This window comes from Aquarana catesbeiana, linkage group LG04 (assembly GCF_042186555.1).
Source record: "Aquarana catesbeiana isolate 2022-GZ linkage group LG04, ASM4218655v1, whole genome shotgun sequence".
In the NCBI taxonomy this organism is placed as follows: Eukaryota; Metazoa; Chordata; class Amphibia; order Anura; family Ranidae; genus Aquarana; species Aquarana catesbeiana.
Genome location: NC_133327.1, coordinates 604,091,974 through 604,114,691, shown reverse-complemented (window position 1 = coordinate 604,114,691; position 22,718 = coordinate 604,091,974). Strand labels below are relative to the sequence as shown.

The 22,718-nt window shown below is 42.3% G+C and overlaps 1 protein-coding gene across 1 annotated transcript in view; it reads right to left on the bottom strand.

The window, feature by feature from the left end:
* BFSP1 (beaded filament structural protein 1) overlaps window positions 1–17,437 on the bottom strand; it is a 68,988-nt gene extending 51,551 nt beyond the window's left edge. Inside the window, exons 1-2 of the mRNA XM_073628230.1 lie at window positions 16,532–17,437; window positions 5,402–5,462 (exon numbers count right to left, since the gene is read on the bottom strand). Of these exons, the coding sequence (XP_073484331.1) occupies window positions 5,402–5,462; window positions 16,532–16,905 (435 nt within the window). The 5' untranslated portion in view covers window positions 16,906–17,437. The remainder of the gene's footprint in view (window positions 1–5,401; window positions 5,463–16,531) is intronic.
* Between the last annotated feature and the right edge of the window lie 5,281 nt (window positions 17,438–22,718).

The following is a 22,718-nucleotide window of genomic DNA, read 5'->3' as shown; positions in this document are numbered from 1 at the left end:
TTATTTATTTATTTATGGTTAATGGGTGGGGGCACTGCCAACTTTATTATCAAGCCCACTCTTCCACTTAGTGAATGTTCTGGTTCTCTTATTTACCTACTGGTTTAGTGCAATATCCTACTTGAGGAGGGTCATTTGTCATAACCCCTCCCCCAAAAGAGGGCTACACAACCCACAAAGTGTTCAAGGCTAGCCTTTAGGGCTCAGTGGCAGTGGTCTTCCTCCCATAGGCTAGAACATTGCCTACCAGCCAAGAAGTTCAGTTTCTGAAAGGAAATAGAACGGGGAGGCGAGGATTGGCCTTTATATGTCTTCTACATTTCTGTAGCAGTGGTTATGTTCAGATACATAGGGAGCAGAGATTAAAGGTGCACTCCAGTTGAAACTTAAATCTGAACCTTGCATACAGGTAACACTGTCTGCCTCCTTAGTACTTACTTTTGTATCCACTCATTGTTGTAGTGTACCCGTCTACACCAATTCCTTTAATTATAATATGGTGATCTGAACATCCTCACTTATAATGCAAGATAGTTGTTCCTAAACAATTGCTTAAGATGTTCCTAAAAAAACATGCTTAAGAAGGGATATAATCGCAAAATACAAATCTTTGAATGGTGACTCTAGCTTTGGAAAGAAACTTAACCTAAGGTCTCTAAAGAAAACACACAACCACACAATGAACTTGATGAAGTTGGATGAGAAGTGGTTCAGTCTTAAACTGCGTAAGAGGTTTTTTACTTTAAAGTGGTAAAGATGTGAATTTCCTTCCACAGTTTTTTGTATCAAGGGGGAGTATAGATAACTTCAAAAAACTTTAAGATGTATTTCTTAGTGAACACAGTACAGGTATATTGAAAATGGTAGACACACACACTCAGGTTGAACTGGATGGAATGGTGTCTTTATTTAACTTTACAAACCATGTATCTCTATATCTATGTTGTTTTGTTACCATATATGAAAAATATATGTGTTTGTGTTTGTGTGTGCATGTATATGTATGTTTGTAATAATACTAGTTAGAAGTTTAGGGATTTTAAATGTTAGAATGTAAGAGATGTTACTGTACTCAGAAATCCCTTTAATAGCTAAGTAAGTAAATGCAGGGTCACTCATATGGCATAATAGCCAATTCAGTCAACATTATCATATTACTAATGGAGAAAAAATACCAATAAAGCTATCTGTTTTATATGTTACTCTCTATTTTGGCTTCCACATAACTGTGTATAATGGAATTTTTATTGATTTATTTGTTACAGACATTTGAGTACTAGTTGTACATAACTGAGTAGATGAAAAAGTCTGCTAGTCTCATTGGTATCATTTTCTATCAAATCCAGCACTAACAGTGTGGGAAATAACAAGCAAAGTAAAATATGACACATAATTATGGATGAAAGCTATGATAGGAACATGTGGAAATTACAGCTACTTTGGGTAAGAAATTAAACCTGCTTTACTTTTTGTGCTTCCTTTCCACCAACTATTCTATTAACCAATAAGTGTTGCTCACAATTTTCCACATCAAGGACACACATTTTTAAAACAGAAAATTTTGGACCAAGTACAATGTGTAGTTGTCTTAAGGTCTCCACAGAGAATAATGATCTGCTGGTGATCAGCCTCTGGCGGGTTGGGGGTCAATAATAATAATAGTGATAATAATATATTTAATATAATATAATATATTTAATAATCAACTTGACACATTCTTCTTAACTCTTTGACGTTCCCATAAAGATTATTCAAGGGAAAAGTTGGCTGTTGTCAGGCTATAAATGGTACCTTAACTGGCCCCTAACAGCTACATTGGAAATATTTCCTCAGTTTTTTTGTGTGCACCACCATATTTATAATTATTTTGTGAACCGGCTAGGGACTTGAAAAGGATAATAGTCACTAAAGAAGATCACAAATTTTGGCTTTTTCCTTACTATCTGTCCTTGTAACAATGGTCACCAAGACAAACAGAGAGAGTGAATTTCCCTAAAGAGGACATCAACAGCAATGACAACTTGACAGCAGTTCTAACATAGGTCTGAAACATGCAAACAGTTCCATGTAGAAATCCCTAGTGACAAAAATCATTATATACAGTATGTACAATAGATTATATGAGTTATAACCATTTTTATGTCTATCTTAGTTAAATCATCATATATTGTCTTATAATACTGTGGGGGGAGATTTACTAAAACTGGTGCACTAAGATCTGGTGCAGCTGTGCATGGTAGCCAATTTCTAATTTCAAAAAGAGAAAAACCCACCATTAGACCACTAGCATATAGACGCTACACTGCTCATTAAAAAGCCAATGCAGCGTCCCCAGATTTGCTGACTCACCAATGTGGTGCGGTATCCGTAACTAATAACAAAGTAAAAAAAAAAAGAGTAAGAAAACTCCTGAAAAGAAAGTTACAGACGGAACAAGCAGCTTAATTGGGAAATGTATTACAAAGTAGATAATATATTACAAAAATGCAAAAACTGGTTACCTACCACCAAACATCTAGACTACTACAGAGTTAAAAAAAAGGCAACATTGTCTATATAAATAGCAGCTGCATCACACCAGTTATCAAGCATACACCAATCACACACAGTGAGGTATTCATCTGGGGTAACAGATAGGTAATTGTGTCATATAGTTCCAGGTGACAAGCATCATTGGAATCCCAGATGCCCCCTACCACTAATGACCACCAATGGGACTCCTAAATAACGTGGATTCTATGTGTGAACAAGGAGGCCAGAGTTCCCAGCAGTAGTATACGCCCTGGATCCAGATATACCAGGGTTGACAGATAAAAAGTTGGCCTGCTGTTAAGGCATCACTCTGTCTATATACACATGAAGCCTGGAGTGTAGATAACTTAGACAGTTAGTGTCAGATTAAGCCATTCGATCCAGAGGGGGCTCAGAATAATGAAGTTAGCAGGTATACCATTAAATGCACAGTCATGACAGTAGTACAGAACTGTATATGCTATAATCAGACAAGGACCAAGTGGTCCGCTCACCTGACCAGGGACAGGATACCGGGTAGTCCAAAGACAAGTAAATTCCCGAGTGCCCCAGTTGGAGCTTGTCCAGCGGTAATCAGCTCACAATGGTCAGACTATGTAATCCGTGTTGGTCAGATCCTGTGCCGGGGATGTGGAGCTTGGACTTAAAGCCCGCTTGCTGTTGTGCCACAGCGCTGTGACGCTGTACCAGCGTTGTCCTCTCTAAGATGGCTCCTGCTGTCCTCCTAGATTGCAGGGCACTTGCGCTGGCATGATGTGCTGCGTCACCCGTGACATCAAGGCGTCACTGCCGTGGTGTCACTGGCCAGTTCTAACTTCAACTTGTTCATTTAAAGCGTTTGTTACCCCAACATTTCATATGCCGGACATGAGCCTGCTGTACCATGTACTTGTATGAAAAGGTATCCTGTTCGCCTTGTATTGCTTCCTTTGTGTGTAATCCCTGGTGTTCCTGCCAGTCCGTCTGCTTTCCAATCAAAAACTGACCACACTAAACAGGAGAACTGTCAGTAAATGTTCCATCCGCTGGTAATATCTGTCATTTGGCGTGCACTACTGAGGTCCACCAGCAGGTGTCTCCTGGTAGTTTGGAACTGTCAGGAGAGCTTTTCCCTGCTGATGTTATGTCATCTTTGGGCTGCAGTACTGGCGTTCACCAGCGGGTGGATCCTGGCAATGTGGAGCAGACATCACCTCCTGCAATCAGATGTCACTTGAGGCCAATCACAGGCCTATAAATACCCGGCAAGAACTCACATGTTTGCCTTGGTTTTGTCCTTGAGCCCTGAACTGCATCCTGTTACCTGTTGTACCTGATCCTGTCTATTCCTGCATCCCTGAAACCTTGTCCTGCAACCTGATCCCTTTCCCCTTGTCCCCCCATCTGCTGACCTCCTGTTTATGACCCTGGCCTGGCTTGACTACGATTCTGGTATCCCCTTTGTTATATATACTCTTTGGTTTGTTGTCACTGTCTTAGTTATTTGGTTTTCTCACTCTGTTTGGTATTGGTGGTGTATTCACATTATATGCATTTATTTTCATAAAATCACTTACTTTCACCTACTTATGTTTGGTTACTCTGTCGCAGTCACACAGTTCTGGTCACATCCGGTTTATGACAAGAACACAGCATGGTCAGTTCTCTAGTTGTGCTGGCAACTCAGCCTGCTCTCCTCCAATGATCAGACTTGTCCTGACACCCCCTCCTGCACAGCCTATCTCTGGGAAGCTCAGTGTACTGTTGCTTCTCCTCCCACCAGCTCTTATGCAGCTGAGAACAGAGGGAATGTGATCACTTATAAAAAAAAGTTATTTATAATGTTTTTTTATATCTATACACAAATGTTTTTCCTTCCATTTTTGTTTTAAACTGAATGGATCGTTTTTACAAGGTAGTCGTTTACAATCACTTTAAGCTGACATGGAAGCTGATTGGTTTCTATGCAGAGCTGCACCAGATTTTGCACTCTCAAGTTTTAGTAAATAACCCTTCTGTGTGTAACATCTTCCGTATAAAGCAAAATAGCGCAATCTGCAGAGCAAGAGCGCTTCCCACAGATGATATTTTTCTATTGTCTGATCTGACAAACATTTGACAAACTATGATAATAGTTGGTTCATTGTATGCATAAATGCAATTGAAAGATGTCATAGACTGTCAAATATTAACAAACTGATTTTCTAGGACAGAGAAAAATTTTAGTCAACAGCTGTTAGGAGATATTGGATGAGTTATTAAAGCGAATAGAAAATGTTCACTTACAAAAATGAATGTTCTCTTTTTAAAATGTATGTTTCCTTAGCTTAGTAAAGAAGGTTACGCTGTGTTCACTTTAACTACCCAGTTGCTTGCAAGGTAAAAACATAATTTTTGCTTGTAAGAGATTTGATTACTCAAGTGATTACAGCTCCCCCCTATTAACTAAACTCTTTGAAATGAATAGCTATTCTTCCTTCTTTAACAATACATCAATGTTCCATTGTAAACAGTCACTCAGGGTGATGGACAGGGAAATTGTGTTCACATCTGCCAGAGCATGCATTTGTAGTGACTAATGATTTCCAGGAAAACAGTTTGACTTTTAAAATTTTTATTTTTTGTTGGATCAGATAAGATCAGATAAGAAAAGTCATTCCATGAGCTAGCCCACAGTATATAACTGGTAATATCTCAAGTACTGTCAAGCAGTATTTGAATATCCTATTGTTTTGTAAAATAAATATATCTGCAAACAAAATAAATAAAACACATTTAAATATATTTTGAGTAAACACAAACAAAACAGAAAAAAATGTGGTGTTTCAAAATTATTAGTGAAAAGGCTACTTATGTAAACCACACTGGAGGCTGGGCCTACTTGTCTTACCTTATTTAGTCTTTCAAGATTTTCTTTAAGAAGTTGCTGATACTCACATTCATTTTGGTATCTGTAAACAAAAATAAAACATGATTAAAGACTCCCCAAAAACTTTTTTCAAATATAGCAGTAAATCGTGGGGTAAAAAATTGGTGATTTCATCTTTTTTTCCAATATTATAAACCTTGTATTTTATATAAAACCAACTGCATATATACTATATACAATCCTAAATTAAAGATCAGTTAAATTCACCTAGTACAGGATCTTCTCTAATCTTTCTCTCTGATCATCTCATCACTTTTTACTCCAGATTTTGTTTAGTGCTGCAACAGACAAACACTTAAATACATCTATATTTATCTATATCCATAGCTATCTATCTATCTATCTATCTATCTATCTATCTATCTATCTATCTATCCCTTAGGGATCAAATGAGGATTTGCCAGGGGTCACCGAATCCTGGGCTGTTTCTGAAGCCTCCACTGCTCTCCCATCCTTCTTGCGGCCGCCCAGCAGGGCTGTCCCTGGAGCCTGTGGCCACCCAGCTGGGCTGTTTCTGGAGCCCGTGGCCACCCATTCAGTTCACTGCATGGCAGGGGGGGCAGGGACTAAAGTACAGGTGACTGGTGAGGACTGTGAAGTGGGAGGGGCTGGAGGAGACCCTATCTCCCGATTCTCCGGCATAGGTGGCACTGCTGTGAGACACCGCAAAGTCGGAGACACGGTGAAGCCGGAGACACAGTGAGTAACACTGCCTGCGATTACAGTTGCCATTAAAAGTCCCCACTACAGTTCTCAGATCAGTAGATGAACTTAACCAAGAGCACCTAAGTTGGCTAATCAGAACTCCCCCCAGCACTGCCACTGATCCTAACTCCCCACCAGCACTGTTACTCATCCCCCACCAAGGAGTAAGTGAAGGAATAAAAATTGAGAATATATGGAAGGGAGAGGAAAAGAGGGAGAGGAACAAAGAAAAGGGAGAGAAAGAATAAGAGAAAGAACAAGAAAGACAGCTAGTGAGAGGAATGGGGGGAAAAAAAAACAAGAAATTAGGATAGAGAGAGATAAAAGGGAAAGAAAGGAGAACAAAGAGAAAGAGTGGTACATCCTAAAATGTACCATAAGTGGTTTAATACTGTACAAGTGGAAGGGACTCAGGGAGCGCTAAATGTCCGTGGGTTAGGGGTGCAAATTACTTATCTTGCCTTGGGTGCTGACAACCCACACTACAAAAATGATTTTACTGTTAGGGGGTCCCCACAACTTGGGAAAATTTATCAAGGGGTCACAGCACTAGAAAGGTTGAGAACCACTGGTCTAGAGGGAAATTGACCTTCCTGTCTCGAAGCAGAGGATCGTGGAACTGGTTATCCTGCAGCTAACATAACTGAAGCCCAAAATCTCTTAAGAACTACAAATCCCAGCCAAGATGATTTTGTTCAAGGGGTTAATATGGCGCACAATGGAGGTAGCCGAGTACATATAACTAAAAATGGTGGGAGGAAGGGGGTGGGTTGGGGGTTCCTGAGAGGGGGAACTTGATGGTGGTAGTTAATGTTTCACAACAAGTTCGGGTATTAGTCCATGTAAGGATAAAATGATGCTGAATAAATGGAAGGCAGCCAGTCTATAAAAGCTAGAAGAAGCTCTGGAACAAATAAAAAAATAAAAAAGAAGAAAGAAGAAGAAAGAAGGACGGCGCCCTCTAAGTGCAGCATGTATGTTAAAAATATTTATTACAATAGATAAAAACACTCACATTTGGGTTGCTAAAAACCAGCATGTAAAGGAGGATCCATGACCGACATCCTGGCCGCCCGGAGGCTCTGAGGACCCTCGGCACCACTGGAACAGCTACCAGGACCCAGGTTACAGGACTCACATCCCAGGAACCCCTCCACTGGCCCGTGACACCCACATCCCCCGAGAGCACGCGGATGAAACTACTTTACATGCTGGTTTTTAGCAACTCAAATTTGAGTGTTTTTATCTATTGTAATAAATATTTTTAACATACATGCTGCACTTAGAGGGCGCCGTCCTTCTTTCTTTTTTAAGATGATTTTGTCCCTGTCTAAGTTAAAAAAATGAGTAGCAGTAGAAGAATTAAATAGAAAACCATGTAATAACTTCATAAACTACACGCTATGCTTGCTGGATGGATGCACATGTATTTCAACGCAGTACGCTCACATGTAATTTGTTATCTCTGAGGGTTAGATTTGGTTGCATATACAGTGGCAAGAAAAAGTATATGAACACCTTGGAATTAACTGGTTTTCTGCAGTAATTTGCCATACAATGTGATCCAATCCTCATTTAAGTCACAACAATAGAAAAGTGCCATGTTCTTAAAGTCTGAGTAAACTCCCATGCATGATTTTTACCTATAGGTAAGCCTATAAAAAGGCTTACCTACAGGTGTTGTTTAGGAGATATTTACTGTAGATGCTGCTGGAGAGGTCACGGCATACACATACTTATCCTTCAGAGTCCTCTGCCGTAAACGGTGGCTCCTGCGCGCATGCATGGGAGTGACGTTATCATGGCTCCGGCCACTCACGCGGCCTGGAGTCTGCAAACCTGGAAGGAAGACCGGGTGAAGATGGAAATGCCTTCAGCAGTAACAGCAGGGTTTCAATAATAAGGTAAGTTTCACATAATGTGCTAATATGCAATTCATACTAGCACATTGTGACATTTCCTTGCAGGTTTAAAAGAAAAAAAAAAAAAAGGCAGCAGTTTACTACCGCTTTATACTGGTAACACACAAACAATTCTTATTTCTCATGACATTTTGAATACACCCATCAAGCATTCACAGTGCTGGAGGACAAAGTAACCCATAGACTAATTACTTCAACTTCAACAAAAGCTATTTGGAGTTCATTTTATGAAATGGGTTTGGAGGTGTTTTTTAGAGCTACTTTGATTGATAAAAGACACTAAAACATTTTAAGATTGCTGTTCAAAAGAAGCATCAACTGATGTGAACCATGCCTCTCAAAAAGGAACTCTCTGAAGTCATATGATCAAGTTTAGTTGATCTGCATAAGGCTGGAAAGGGTGACAAAGCAATCTTAAAATGTTTAGTCATTTATTAGCAACAGTTAGACAAACTGTCTATAAATAGAGACAGTTTAGTACTGTGGCTACTCATCCTAGAAGTGAGCGCCCAACCAAATTGACTCCCAGGCCAAAATGCAGAATCCTCAATGAGGTAAAGAAGAACCGATGAGTAACAGCTAAAGGCTTGAAGGCATCACTGGATATGGCAAAGATCCCTGTTCATGAGTCTACCATACGTAAGTCTTCAAACAGGCAGGATGTCCATGGCAGAACACAGAGGAAGCCACTGCTCTAACAAGAGACCTTGCTACATGCCTGAAGTTTGTCAAAGTTAACCTTGGCAAATGGCAATGCAACTGGGAAAATGTTTTGTGGACTGATGAAACAAAAGAAGAATACTCAGCACTATCTATGGCTCAAAAAGAGCACAGCTTACCAACATCAAAACATCATTCCAACAGTGAAGTATGGCAGAGGGAACATCATGATTTGGGCTAGCTTCGCTGCCTCAGGGCCTGGACCACTTGCCACCATCGAGGTGAAAATAAATTCCCAAGTTTACCAAAACATCCTACAGGATAATGTCAGGGTGGCTATCCACCGCTTGAAGCTTAGTAGAAGTTGGGTGATGCAGCAGGATGATGACCCTAACGATTCAAAAGAAAATCCCCAGTCTGGCTTCAGAAAAAGAAAAAGAACACTTTTGGAGTGGCCCAGTCAGAGACCAGACCATAACCCCATAGAGATGCTACAAAATAACCTTAAGAGAGCCATTCACACCAGACATCCCACAAATGTGGGATGTGAATCATTCTGTAAAAAGGAATGGTCAACATTTCTTCCTGAACATTGTGCAGGTCTGATCCAGAGCTACCAAAAGCGCTTTCTTAATGTCAATTCTGCCAAAGGAGGTTTGACCAGCTATTAACTTCAAGGGTTCACTTAAGCCTAGTACATTTGGGCCGAATGCTGGGCGGCATTGGCTGGTTCAATAGAAACCAGCCGACATTCGGCCCAGTGTGTACTGGAGTCGGTCTGACAGACGTTGGCTGTTTTCAGCTGGCTTCTGGCTGGGGGCTGTCCCCCTGTCAGAACTAAATAGAACAGCAGGGAAGATCGCTGTACAGGCAAGCTGCAGCAGGGCTTTGCGGGTGGTTTTAACCCTTTATCGGCCGCTAGTGGGGGTTAAAAGCACCCACTAGCGGCCGAAAACGACGACCCCTGCTAAAAATAGCGGCGCTTTACTGCCGACGCCCCCAACGCCCCAGTGTGAAAGTAGCCTATAATCTATAATTTTCTAAAATCAGATACAGTATAAATATGAAAAAAGGAAACAATGTTATCATTTATTCAGCCACTCTACTAATCTATAAAAAATAATTGCCAGTATATTTTTCCTTGTTCATATTTTAATTTTTATATTTTAACTCAATGTAATGCATTTTCTTAAAATGTAACCTGTTATTGTTTATAAACAACTAAATAAAATTAGGCCCCTTTCACACAATCGGACCGTTCAGGTCTGCCTGTCAGTTTTGACGGCGGACCTGAACAGGTGCTCCATGTTAGTCTGTGGAGCGTCGGATGTCAGCGGAGACATGTCCGCTGACATCCGACCCCGTCCGATCCGCTAAAGGCAGACGGATGGCCCTACGTCCAGGTCCGTCGCTGGCGGATCGGATCGGGTGAGATCTGATGAAAACGGACATGCTGTCCATTTTCATCCGATCCCTCCATAGGCGGCAGCGGCGCCTGACAAGCCCCTCCCCGCTCAGTGAGCAGAGAGGGACCTGTCATCTGCCGGCTTAGCGGAGATCAACTGACAGATCTCCCGCTGAGTCGACGGACCGAGGCGGGCTCCGTAGAAACGGAGTCCGCCTCGTGTGAAAGGGGCCTTAAACGATTGTGCGTGTGTATTCTAGTAACAACGGAGTTATTCAGTGTAGCTGACTCTGACTACTTAGTTAAATTAATTGGGTGGTAAATTGGCATGGTTGACATTGTTGCATCTTGGTTCTATAGCCCAGGCTACTTTCTCCTAACATTTATTTGTGGAAACAGAGTTTATATCAACACATAGGTAAACTACAGTTATACTGACACTGAAGGCTTTACATTAGTAAAAAACAACGAATCGATTATGAAAATAGTTGTCAACTATTTTCATAATCGATTAATCGGCCAGCCGATTACTTAGCCTGCATACAGAATTAATTCTTTGTTTACACATCAGGAAATACAGTGCAGCACACATCAGTGCACCATCCATACATGTCAGGAGATACAGTTCAGCCCGCATACAGCTCAGTACACCATCCATACATTGTCAATAAGCGCCTGAGACAGTGGCGGCCCGTGCATTGTGGGAGCCTGGGCGCAGCCCCCCCTGACACCTCCGCCGCCCTCCCTATTCATGTGCCCGGCCCCTTTCAGGACGCTGGACACATGAAATACTATGCCGGGGATAGGTGGGGGGTGTATTTTGAAGCACGTGATTAGAGCTAGAGGCTCTAATAAGCTTCAAAATAGGGTGGGCTCGGGGCGCAGAGCACTGCGTCCTGATCCCACCCTGTTGTGTGGCATATCAAATGAATTTTCGCTATTTTCACACCAACGTTCCTCCCTGCCAATCACCAGGCAGGTCAGTGAGACCTGTCTCCCGATTGGCCAAAGAATTAGGCGATCCTATTGGATGCCTAACGCTTTGGCAAAAGAGAAGACGAGTGGACACAGGAGCCGCAGCCGCCGCTTCCAGCCGAAGAAGATAGCCGCTGAGGAAGAGACGAGAGCCGCCGAGGAAGAGATGAGAGCCACCGAGGAAGAGAGCCGCCGAGAAGAGCCGCTGAGGAAGAGAGCTGACAGTTCCCGCCGAGGAGGAGAGCTGCCGGTTCCCACCGAGGAGGAGAGCTGCCGGTTCCCACCGAGGAGAGGAGCTGCCGAAGAGAGCCACTGTTTCCCGCCGAGGAGGAGAGCCCCGTCACTCCAGGAGAGGAGTGGTAAGCGCCGCTGGACCGGCCGTGCGGGGGGTTTAGTGAAGTGACAGCCGAGCCTGGCTGCATTTGATGGGCAGAAGTGGCTGCATTTGATGGGCACAAGTGGCTGCATTTGATGGGCACAAGTGGCTGCATTTGATTGGCACAAGTGGCTGCATATACTGGGCACAAGTAGCTGCATATACTAGGCACAAGTGGCTGCATTTGATGGGCACAAGTGGCTGCATATGACGTGCACAAGTGGCTGCATTTGATTGCACAAATAGCTGCATATGATGGGCACAAGTTGCTGCATTTGATGGGCACAAGTGGCTGCATTTGATGGGCACAAGTGGCTGCATTTGACAGGAACAAGTAGCTGCATATGACGAGCACAAGTGGCTGCATTTGAGGGGCACAAATAGCTGCATATGATGGGCACAAGTGGCTACATTTGATTGGCACAAGTGGCTGCATTTACTGGGCACTAGTGGCTGCATTTGATGGGCCACAGGTGGTTGCATTTGACGGGCACAATTGGCTGCATATGACAGGCACAAGTGACTGCATTTGATTGGCACAAGTGGCTGAATATGATGGGCACAAGTGGCTGCATTTGATTGGCACAAGTGACTGCATTTGATTGATACAAGTGGCTGCATTTGATTGGCACAAGTGGCTGCATATGATGGGCACAAGTGGCTACATTTGATTGATACAAGTGGCTGCATTTGATGGGCATAAATGGCTGCATATGATGGGCACAAGTGGCTGCATTTGATGGGCACAAGTGGCTGCATTTGATGGGCACAAGTGGCTGCATTTGACAGGAATAAGTAGCTGCATATAACGAGCACAAGTGGCTGCATTTGATGGGCACAAATAGCTGCATATGATGGGCACAAGTGGCTGCATATGACGATGACGTGCACAAGTGGCTGCATTTGATTGGCACAAATGGCTGCATATGATGGGCACAAGTGGCTGCATTTGATGGGCACAAGTGGCTGCATTTGATGGGCACAAGTGGCTGCATTTGACAGGAACAAGTAGCTGCATATAACGAGCACAAGTGGCTGCATTTGATGGGCACAAATAGCTGCATATGATGGGCACAAGTGGCTACATTTGATTGGCACAAGTGGCTGCATTTACTGGGCACTAGTGGCTGCATTTGATGGGCACAGGTGGCTGCATTTGACGGGCACAATTGGCTGCATATGACAGGCACAAGTGACTGCATTTGATTGGCACAAGTGGCTGCATATGATGGGCACAAGTGGCTGCATTTGATTGGCACAAGTGGCTGCATTTGATTGATAGAAGTGGCTGCATATACTAGGCACAAGTGGCTGCATATGATGAGCACAAGTGGCTGCATTTGATGGGCACAAGTGGCTGCATTTGATGGGCATAAATGGCTGAATATGATAGGCACAAGTGGCTGCATATACTGGGCACAAGTGGCTGCATTTGATGGGCACAAGTGGCTGCATTTGATGGGCACAAGTGGCTGCATATGACGGGTACAAGTGGCTGCATATGATGGGCACAAGTGGCTGCATATGATGGGCACAAGTGGCTGCATATGATGGGCACAAGTGGCTGCATATGATGGGGCACAAGTGGCTGCATATGATGGGCACAAGTGACTGCATTTGATTGGCACAAGTGGCTGCATATGATGGGCACAAGTGGCTGCATATGATGGACACAAGTGTCTGCATTTGATTGGCACAAGTGGCTGCATATGATGGGCACAAATGGCTGCATATGATGGGCACAAGTGGCTGCGTATGATGGGCACAAGTGGCTGCGTATGATGGGCACAGTGGCTGCATTTGATGGGCACAGTGGCTGCATTTGATGGGCACAAAGGCTGCATTTGATGGGCACAGTGAGGCCGCAATTGATGGGGTTGTCAGTATTTTTCAGTTTGTTTGCGCCCCCCAAAAAATTTTGAGCACCAGCCGCCATTGGCCTGAGTACTTGTGAATGTGAATGTGTAAAGAGTAATGCCTCATGGGACATGTAGTCCTGGGCATTAAGTGAGTGGTTCTAAAGGCAGAAGTTTTTTTTACTTTGCTAAAGGGGAGCTCTATACTATACTTTGCAGCTTGCTATTGGGGAACTCTGAAGGCAGGAGGAGCCAGAAGTGTCAGTGGGGGACCCTAGAAGAGGAGAATCAGGGCTGCTCTGCGCAAAACCATTACACAGAGCAGGTAAGTATAACATGTTTGTTGTTAAAAAAAAAAAAACTTTAACCCCTTCCCGTCTGCGCTATAGCTGAATGACGGCTACAGCGCGGACTTACTTTGCTGGGAGGGCATCAATACACATCCTCCCATGCTCAAGCAGCCTGCGCACCCCCCTGCAGGGCTGCACGGCGTGCTCTGTAATCAGCGAGTTTATCAGACTCGGCTGATCACAGATCGGAGTAAAGGGTAGATCCCGCCCCCTTACCACGTGATCAGCTGTCAGCCAATGACAAACAGAGCCAGCAATCGGCTTAAAAAAAGCTGATTACCGGCGGCTGTCAGAGGAACATCGGTCCAATCAAGGAGAGCAGCCGCCGAGTCATCTGTGCCCACCAGTGCCACCTGCCAGTGCCACCTACCAGTGCATGACAGTGCCACCTACCAGTGCCTACCAGCGCCACCTACCAGGGCCCACAGTGCCACCCATCAGTGCCCACAGTGACACTGAATAGTGCCCACAGTACCACCTATCAGTGCCCACAGTGCTACCTATCAATGTCACCTCATCAGTGCCTCATCACCAGTGCTGCCTATTGGGTCCACCTACCAGTGCCCATGAGTGCCACTTACCAGTGCCCATCAGTGTCACCTATTAGTGCCACCTATCAGTGCCACCTATTGGTACTTATTAGTGCCATCTATCCGTGCTACCTATCAGTGACACCTATCAGTGCCACCCATCAGTGCCACCTATCAGGGCCCATCAGTGCTGCCTCATAAGTGCCGTCTCATCAGTGCCCATCAGTGCCCATCGGTGCTGCCTTATCTGTGCCTATCAGTGCAGCCCATTAGTGCAGCCTATCAGTGCCCATCAGTGCCCATCAGTGCAGCCTATCAGTGCCCATCAGTGCAGCCTCATCAGCGCATATCAATGAAGGAGCAAAATTACCTGTTTGCAAAATATTATAACAAACTATGAAACATGTTTTTGTTTTTTTCAAAATTTTCCATCTTTTTGTTTGTTTAGCAAAAAATAATACCCCCCAGTGGTGATCAAATACCACCAAAATAAAACTCTATTTGTGTTAAAAAAATGATAAAAATGTGATATGGGTACAGTGTTGCATGACCGCGCAATTGTCATTCAAAATGCAACAGCGCTGAAAGCTGAAAATTGGCCTGGGCAAGAGGAGGGTTTAAGTGCCCAGTAAGCAAGCGGTTAAAGACTGTGTGCAGGGAACATCAGCATCTGAACCCAGAGAAGGTGGAGGCTGATAGATTGATAAAGTGAACTTTTACCAGTATTGGGCATTGTACTTAAAACGATCATATCCATGAAAAAAAAAGTCTCAGCTTTTAGTACTACTTTAATTTAAAAGATTTATATCTCCCTTCCACCCTTCATATAGCTTCTTGTCTGACTCCTAGTTAAAATGCCCATATATCCTACTTCTGGGTGTATTTATTATTATATATAGAATATAATAGAACATAAGTAATATATATTATTACTTTCACTGTTTCACAGTATAAATGAACCCCTTATAGTAGCGATTATCTGCTCTTTTTGTACTATAAAAGGCTAATTTTATTTTTTTTTAGGTGATACAAAAAAAAAGCAAGTAATTTTTGCAGAAACACACTACAGTTCATTTAACATGGTTTCCTATGGGACACGCTCACATCTATGCTTTTTCAGCCCCTGCATATTTGGAAAGGGTCAAGGACTTTATTCAACACTTTTTTGCTTTTTTGGTTCAATAGACTTCAATGGAGAAGCTGCAGAAAAGCATGTAGTGCGTTTTTGCTGCGATTTGCATTTTTTCAACCATTTTTTAAACCATTTTTTGCCCAACAACAAATTGAGTGGATTAGAGATCTTGTTTCCTAAACATATAGTTGGTTATTTATGTTTACCACTGCATATAGATATTTAAGAATAAATTGCCCTTTTTAAAACTTTATATACAACACTTTTTTAAGGTTATTATCCGATTGATCGATTAATCTAAACAATAATCGGCCAATTAATCGATTATGATAATAATAATTGCAGCCTTAAAAAATACTGTGCTAAACATCATCATCCAAAAACGTTTAATTTCCTATCTTTATTAAAGACATTCAGGAAGCACATATAGTTTTAAAGGGTGTATGAAGTGTTTTAAATTTTTACACTGTAATTTGATAAAGTGGTGCTATAAAACAGGCATTTCATTGGCAAATACTGTGTATATGCTGTAACTTCAAATTTCCTGCTCTGAATAATTTGGGATCTGGACAACAACTATTTAAATTATGTCAAGTTTGTAAAAGGTATGAAATAGTTCTTACTTTTTAATTTGTTTAGACTTGTCAACAAACACAATCGATGCGATTTTTTCTGATGTGCTGTAATAAATGATTAGCATGTTGTACTCACTTTTGCAAAATAATTTTGCAAAAATAATTTAATAGGATAAATAAGTTATACACTGGATGGGCCTAACACATATATGCATATTCTTACTTAGTAATAACTGAAATACTTAGCTAGTTTCAACCATTGTATATTGTGTGGTTTCTTATACTTGTTGTGTCCCAATTATATTGCTTAAAATGCTGGGCGCCTAAAATTATAATCTAAGTTATTGGTGAGGCAAACAAATATCAATCTGGCACTGTTGTAACAGGACTGTTTGACACATAGAAAAAAATAAAAATGTATTGGCTAGTAATATCTTAAGATCGTCAAAAATGATTACCTTTGATTTCTGTGTTTTTAAAATTAGTATTATACTCTAAAATATTTTTTTTTTCAGTTGTACAATGGGTTCATGCAACTTACCTTTTTAGATGGAGCCTGAAAACAGTCTAATGCTACTACGCTAAGAAACGTTCAAATTACTCACTTGGTTTTAAATTCATCGACCATCCTCTGGGCATCTTTGTACTCCCTCTCAAGTTTGGACCGATCGGAAGACAGTTCACGAATTCTCTGCCGATTTAGCTCAATTTGTTCTGCAAAAGCTTCTTCCAGGCCAGAAATCTCATCCATTCTTTGGAATGTCTCCAACTGCTTTCTAAAGATTGCATTTCTTTGTTCCAGAACCCTAGCTCGGTTTATATAATTGGCAAACCTTTCATTGAGTTCCTGCAAGTTTTCAAGGCCTTTTGCCTGAGACAAACCAAGGTTGCTAATGTCTACAAGACTTTGATCATCAAAGCCATCAGACCTCTCATATTTCTCTTTACGCACTTCTCTTAAGTATCTAGTCTTGTACATATTGCTATCACTCTAAGGGACCTTCCTCTCCCCAGGTTAAACTTGTCTGAGCAAATTTCCAAGAGGCAAAGAATGAGAACTGTTCTGTCCTCCTCTCCTGTGCACAGAATGCCATCTGCAATAGCCAAATGAATTTTCATTCAAAGCAATAGGCCACAAGGGCACTGTTCTCTTGCATTCTAGTATTTGTCAGCATTTATTTTGTTCCAGGAAAAGCATTGTTTCTTTTTTTTTTTTTACAGCATAGCATAGAGAGGCTTAGGTTAACAACTAAACACATCCAACAAAGCAATTGCATTTTCTAAATAGATGATTCAATTAAAGCGTTTACCCAAAGCCTTTGGAATCATTTACAGTAATTGGTTTGTCCCCTTAGTGAGTTTACATTTAAAATATATCATGGACCCCCTTGTCATAAATATTTAAAATTGTCAGTATCTATTCGTTATGTGCAACATGAAACATTTAGGGGCTGTTGTTTGGTGGACTTAAGTTTTTTAAAAGGAAAGGCATGTTAAAATTGTCAGTTTCTAAGTAAAAACTGATACCCAAGTAATATGTACAGCAGTAGAAGAAATTTTTAGAACTACTTTATGCCTCCATACTTTATTGGTCCATTGTAAGCACACCATCCACAGCAGAATATCTGTGATCAATACTATCTACATTGCTTGCAGTAATCGGGTTTTCATCTCTAGTAATAGAACATGTTATAAAAACATTATAAAACATTATAAACAACTTTATAAAAAGCAGACATCTTCCTACCGACAAAGGGCCATATAGTCAAAGCTATGATATTCCCAGTAGTAACCTATGGCTGTGAAAGTTGGACCATAAGGTAGGCTGAATGCAGAAGAATTGATGCTTTTGAACTATGGTGTTGGAGAAGACTCTTGAAAGTCCCTTGGATGGCAAGAAGATCAAACCAGTCAATCCTGAAGGAAATCAACCCTGAATATTCACTGGAAGGACAGATTCTGAAGCTGAAACTCAAATATTTTGGCCACCTTATGCGAAGAGAGGACTCATTGGAAAAGACGCTGATGCTGGGAAACATGGAAGGAAAAAGGAGAAGAGGACGACAGAAAACAAGATGGATAGATAGCATCATCGAAACAATGAACATTAAGTTAAGCAAGCTCCCCAAGGCAGTGGAGGACAAAAAAGCCTGGCACGCTATGGTCCATGAGTTCACGAAGAGTCAGACACGAATTAACGACTGAACAACAACAACAACAATAGAAAATGTTTGTGACCAATCAGCACATATTACTATTCCCTGTGGAGCAGGAAATGATTCATTTACTGCATCTTAAAGTGTTTCCAAATCCCAAACTTTTAAAAAATTGATCATAGAGTGATGTGAGGTTAGAAGTTGTTGTAGAATGTACAGTGAAATTGAAACTTTTGAGTTGTCACCAGAGTATTGCTAGGGTGAGAAACTTCAAATGGAGCAATTTGTCTAATAGGATATTTCCCTTGTTTTTGACAGATTTCTTCTTTCTTTTTATTGTGTCTACTAGACAAGAAGCAAAGGGAAATCTCCACAATGACGTAATGGGGTTGATTTACTAAAGACAAATCCACTGTGCACAAGTGCACTGCAAGTGCACTTGGAAGTGCAGTCACTGTAGATCTGAGGGGAAGATCTGAAATGAGGGGAAGCTCTGCTGATTTCTATCACCCAATCACGTGCAAGCAAAAGTGCTGTTTTTTTAATTTTCTTGTATGTCCCCCTCAGATTTACAGTGACTGCACTTCCAAGTGCACTTGTAGTGCACAGTGGATTGGCCTTTCATAAATAAACCCCAATAGATGGCAAAAAACCTAGAATGTTTTAGCCATACCCAATGCTAAAATTAACAAAAAGTGTGTCTTAACATATATACGTTATATATTATATTATATTGTGATTAAATATATATAATTATATTTATATATAGGATACATTCACCTTTAGTAACATTTTACATGTTACAACCGTATTTAGGGTGTAACATGTTACTATTTTGTTACTATGTTAGGGTGTAACATGTCACATTTTAAAAACAGATCAGCTCTGCCCCCACAGCCCCATCATTCATTTACAAATCTCTGTGAATACAACTCCTGTCTACCACTGCGAAAGACCAATTGTAGTTCTCAATGAAAGACTAGGTCACTGATCAGTGTCCTGTTAATTCACTGACACTTTCTGCAGTTGAGTAACAGTCTGCCCTTACAGGAAGTATGGGCAGAAACCTGTTAGGTGTGTCTGCGGAAGCCTGACATTGTACCCACGATCCACTGATCGTGGGTACAATGTTTTGCAGGCACATGTTTTTACGTGGAAAGTCATGTTCATTTATTCATTTTTTAAAGGTGAACTTAGCATTTAATGTTGGCCAAGAGATTACAGGTTCCCCAAGACAGTGCAGTTTCTGAAAAAGCTCTATCTCTCAAAACCAATATTTAATATAATTGTTGTCCTGCACTGGATTGCTGATGGGCTTTATATCCCTACCTCTCCAACAACCTGGAGCCTAAGTATTTCCCAGTTATTTGGTTGCTCTAGCCAGCCAATATCCAGCCCTGTCCCTCCCTGTTAGTTGCTTGTCCTGCTCACAGATCTGCCCCGCAATATCCCTGGTCCTACATGGTGTATACTGTATAGTTTGCTCTTGCACTATTTCTGCATACCTCCCAACATTTTGAGATGGGAATGAGGGACATCTACTAGCAAACGTATGGTATGTAGGCATAGGACACGCTCCCTGCCACACCCCCCTAAAAGAAAATTAACCCAAAAAAGGGTTAATTAAATACACAAGGGCTTTTTTTTTACCACTACTATTTCTTTATATTGGCTTTTAACATTTAAAAATGCAGCAATTTAGAATTTGGATGAAAGGTTTAGCACTGCAAAACACTTTTTGAAAGATAAAAAGTACATTTTTACAAACTATATGGATCAGACGAAAATGAGGGACAAATGAGGGGGAAAGAGGGACAGAGGGACATTGCTCCAAATCAGGGACAGTCCCTCAAAATCAGGAACATTTGGGAGCTATGTTTCTGTTCAGCTGTTTGCTTTGTTAACGCTGCTCTGTTTATGAATGCAGGTTATAGTGATCTACAGCGACTGCACTTCCAAGTGGACTTTCAAGTGCACTTGTAGTGCAAAGTGGATTTGCTGTAAATAAACGCCATTGAGTTTCACATTCACAATCTTGTAACCTCAGTGTTACACTCCTCCTGTATGGCTGATTCTTTCCCCCTTTGTTGTTATCCAGTACTCTCATTGAAATAAATAGTCTCTGGAGGGACTGGACATCAGAAACGAACGGCAATGAACCATCCCTACTTACAGCACACTGCTACTGCAAACAGTGCCTGGGCAGACACAAAAAACATAGCATGATCTCAGCACAGACACACACTCAAACACAATGTCAGGTCTGCACACATACAAAAGACAGACACACAATCATGCATAGTGTCAGATCAGATACATATATACACACACCATCAGGGTGGACACACACTCAAACACACTGTCAGGGTAGACACCCAATCACAAACAGTGTCAAATCAGATACACACACACGGGTGGGCAGGCATACATATATACGCATTGTCATACACACATGCAGTGTTGGAACAGACACGCATTGTCAATGCAGACATACACAGTTTCAGGGCCAACACAAGCGCATACACACTGGTGAGGGTAAAGAAAAATGTGTACACAACTAGTGTAAAGGTAGAAAAAAGCAATACAGGCAGTGACGGCTGGTTCTCGAAATTTCTGAAAAATACTGAAAAAAAACCATCAATTGCAGCCTCACTGCAGCCACGGGGCCCATCAAATGCAGCCATGGGGCCCATCAAATGCAGCCGCTGTGCCCATCAAATGCAGCCACTGTGCCCATCAAATGCAGCCACTGTGCCCATCAAATGCAGCCACTGTGCCCATCAAATGCAGCCACTGTGCCATCAATTGCAGCCACTGTGCCCATCAAATGCAGCCACTATGCCCTTCAATTGCAGCCACTGTGCCCGCCAAATGCAGCCACTGTGCCCATCAAATGCAGCCACTGTGACCCCCCCACCTGCCTGCTCGCTGTCTGACCAGCACTTACCCTATCTTGATGGTGGGTCAGGCAGCAGGTGACAGCGGCGAGCTGTGGGACAAGCAGTGGGTCAGGCAGCGGCAATCTGTGTCCTCCATGCATCTCTTCTTTCTTCCTGTTAGGCATCCAATAGGGGCACCTGCCCTTTCAGCCAATCAGGTAACGGGTATTAGACCTGTGCTTCCTGATTGGCGGAGATGCGGTTCAGTGTTAGAAAAGTGAATATTCATTTGCTTTTCTATCACACCTGGGTGGGCTCCGAGCACAATGCTCTGCGCTCCGATTCCACCCTATTTTGAAGCCTATTAGAGCCTATGGCTCTAATTAGGGGCTTCAAATAAACACCCCCGATGCTGTAATTCAGGCGCCCGGCATCCTAAAAGGGGCCGAACGCCTGAATAGGGGGTGGCCACGGCGGCCATGGATAGATTCATGCTATGCATAGTAACAAATCAGCTGCCAGGTTTAATTGTCAAAGGTTCATTGAACAAGCTGAAGTTAGAAGCTGATTGGTTACTATGCCCGTTAGAAGCTGATTGGTTACTATGCCCGGCTGCATCATATTATGTGTTCTCCAGTTTTAGTAAATCCCCCCCCCCCCCCACAGTTTCAAGACAAATACACGCATAGTTGTTGATTTACTAAAGGCAAATAGACTGTGATCTTGGCAAAATGCAGTGGCACTCTGAAAGTGCAGTTGCTCAAGGGCTTAGTAAATGAGGTAAAGCTTCACTTTACAAAGAACACCCAATCACATGAAAGGAAAATTAAAAAAAAACAGCATTTTTGCTTGCACATGAATAGATGATTGAAGTCAGCAGAGCTTCTGTTCATTTACTAAACGCTGGAGCAACTGCTCTTGCAGAGTGCAACTGCACTTTGCAAAGTGCACAGAGGTATATTTACTAAAACGGTTGCACTCAGAATCTGGTGCAGTTGTGCATTGTAGCCAATCAGCTTCTAACTTCAGTTTGTTCAATTAAGCTTTGACAATAAAACCTGGAAGCTGTCCAGGTTTAGTAAATAACATCCATAGTGTCAGGGAAGATGCACAGAGTGTCAAGGCAGATACACACACAGGGAGAGATTTGCTAAAACTGGTGCACACAGAATCTGGTGCAGCTGTGCATAATACCCAATCAGCGTCTAACTTTTAGACCCCATTCACACAGGGACGACTTGTCAGGCGACCTAGTCGCCTGACAAGTCGCCTCCCGTTCTGTACTATGGAGCCGTTCTAAGGGGAGCGACGCAAGTCGCTCCGACTTAGAAAAAGGTTCCTGTACGACTTCGGGGGCGACTTGGGGCGACTTGCATAGACTTCTATGCAGAAGTCGTTTTGCAAGTCGCCCGGGCATTCGTTTGCAGGTCGCCTCGCTGAGGCGACCTGCAAGTCGTGTTGCCCCTGTGTGAATGGGGTCTTAGCCTGACAAGTCGTCCTAGTGTGAGCCGAGCCTTAGTGAAGTTAGAAGCTGATTGGTTATTATGCACAGCTGCTCCCTGTGTCAAGGCAGGCAATTACACATAGTTGCCACAATGAAGAAACAAGTGCCACTCACAAACCCCAAAATGGGTCTGCTCAACAGACTGCTAAGTGCAAATGCTGGAAGGAGGTCATTTCAGCTACAGAGAAAGTCCACCACACAAGGAAAGAAGCCATTTGCACACCAGACCATTCTAACAAAAATAAAATAATTT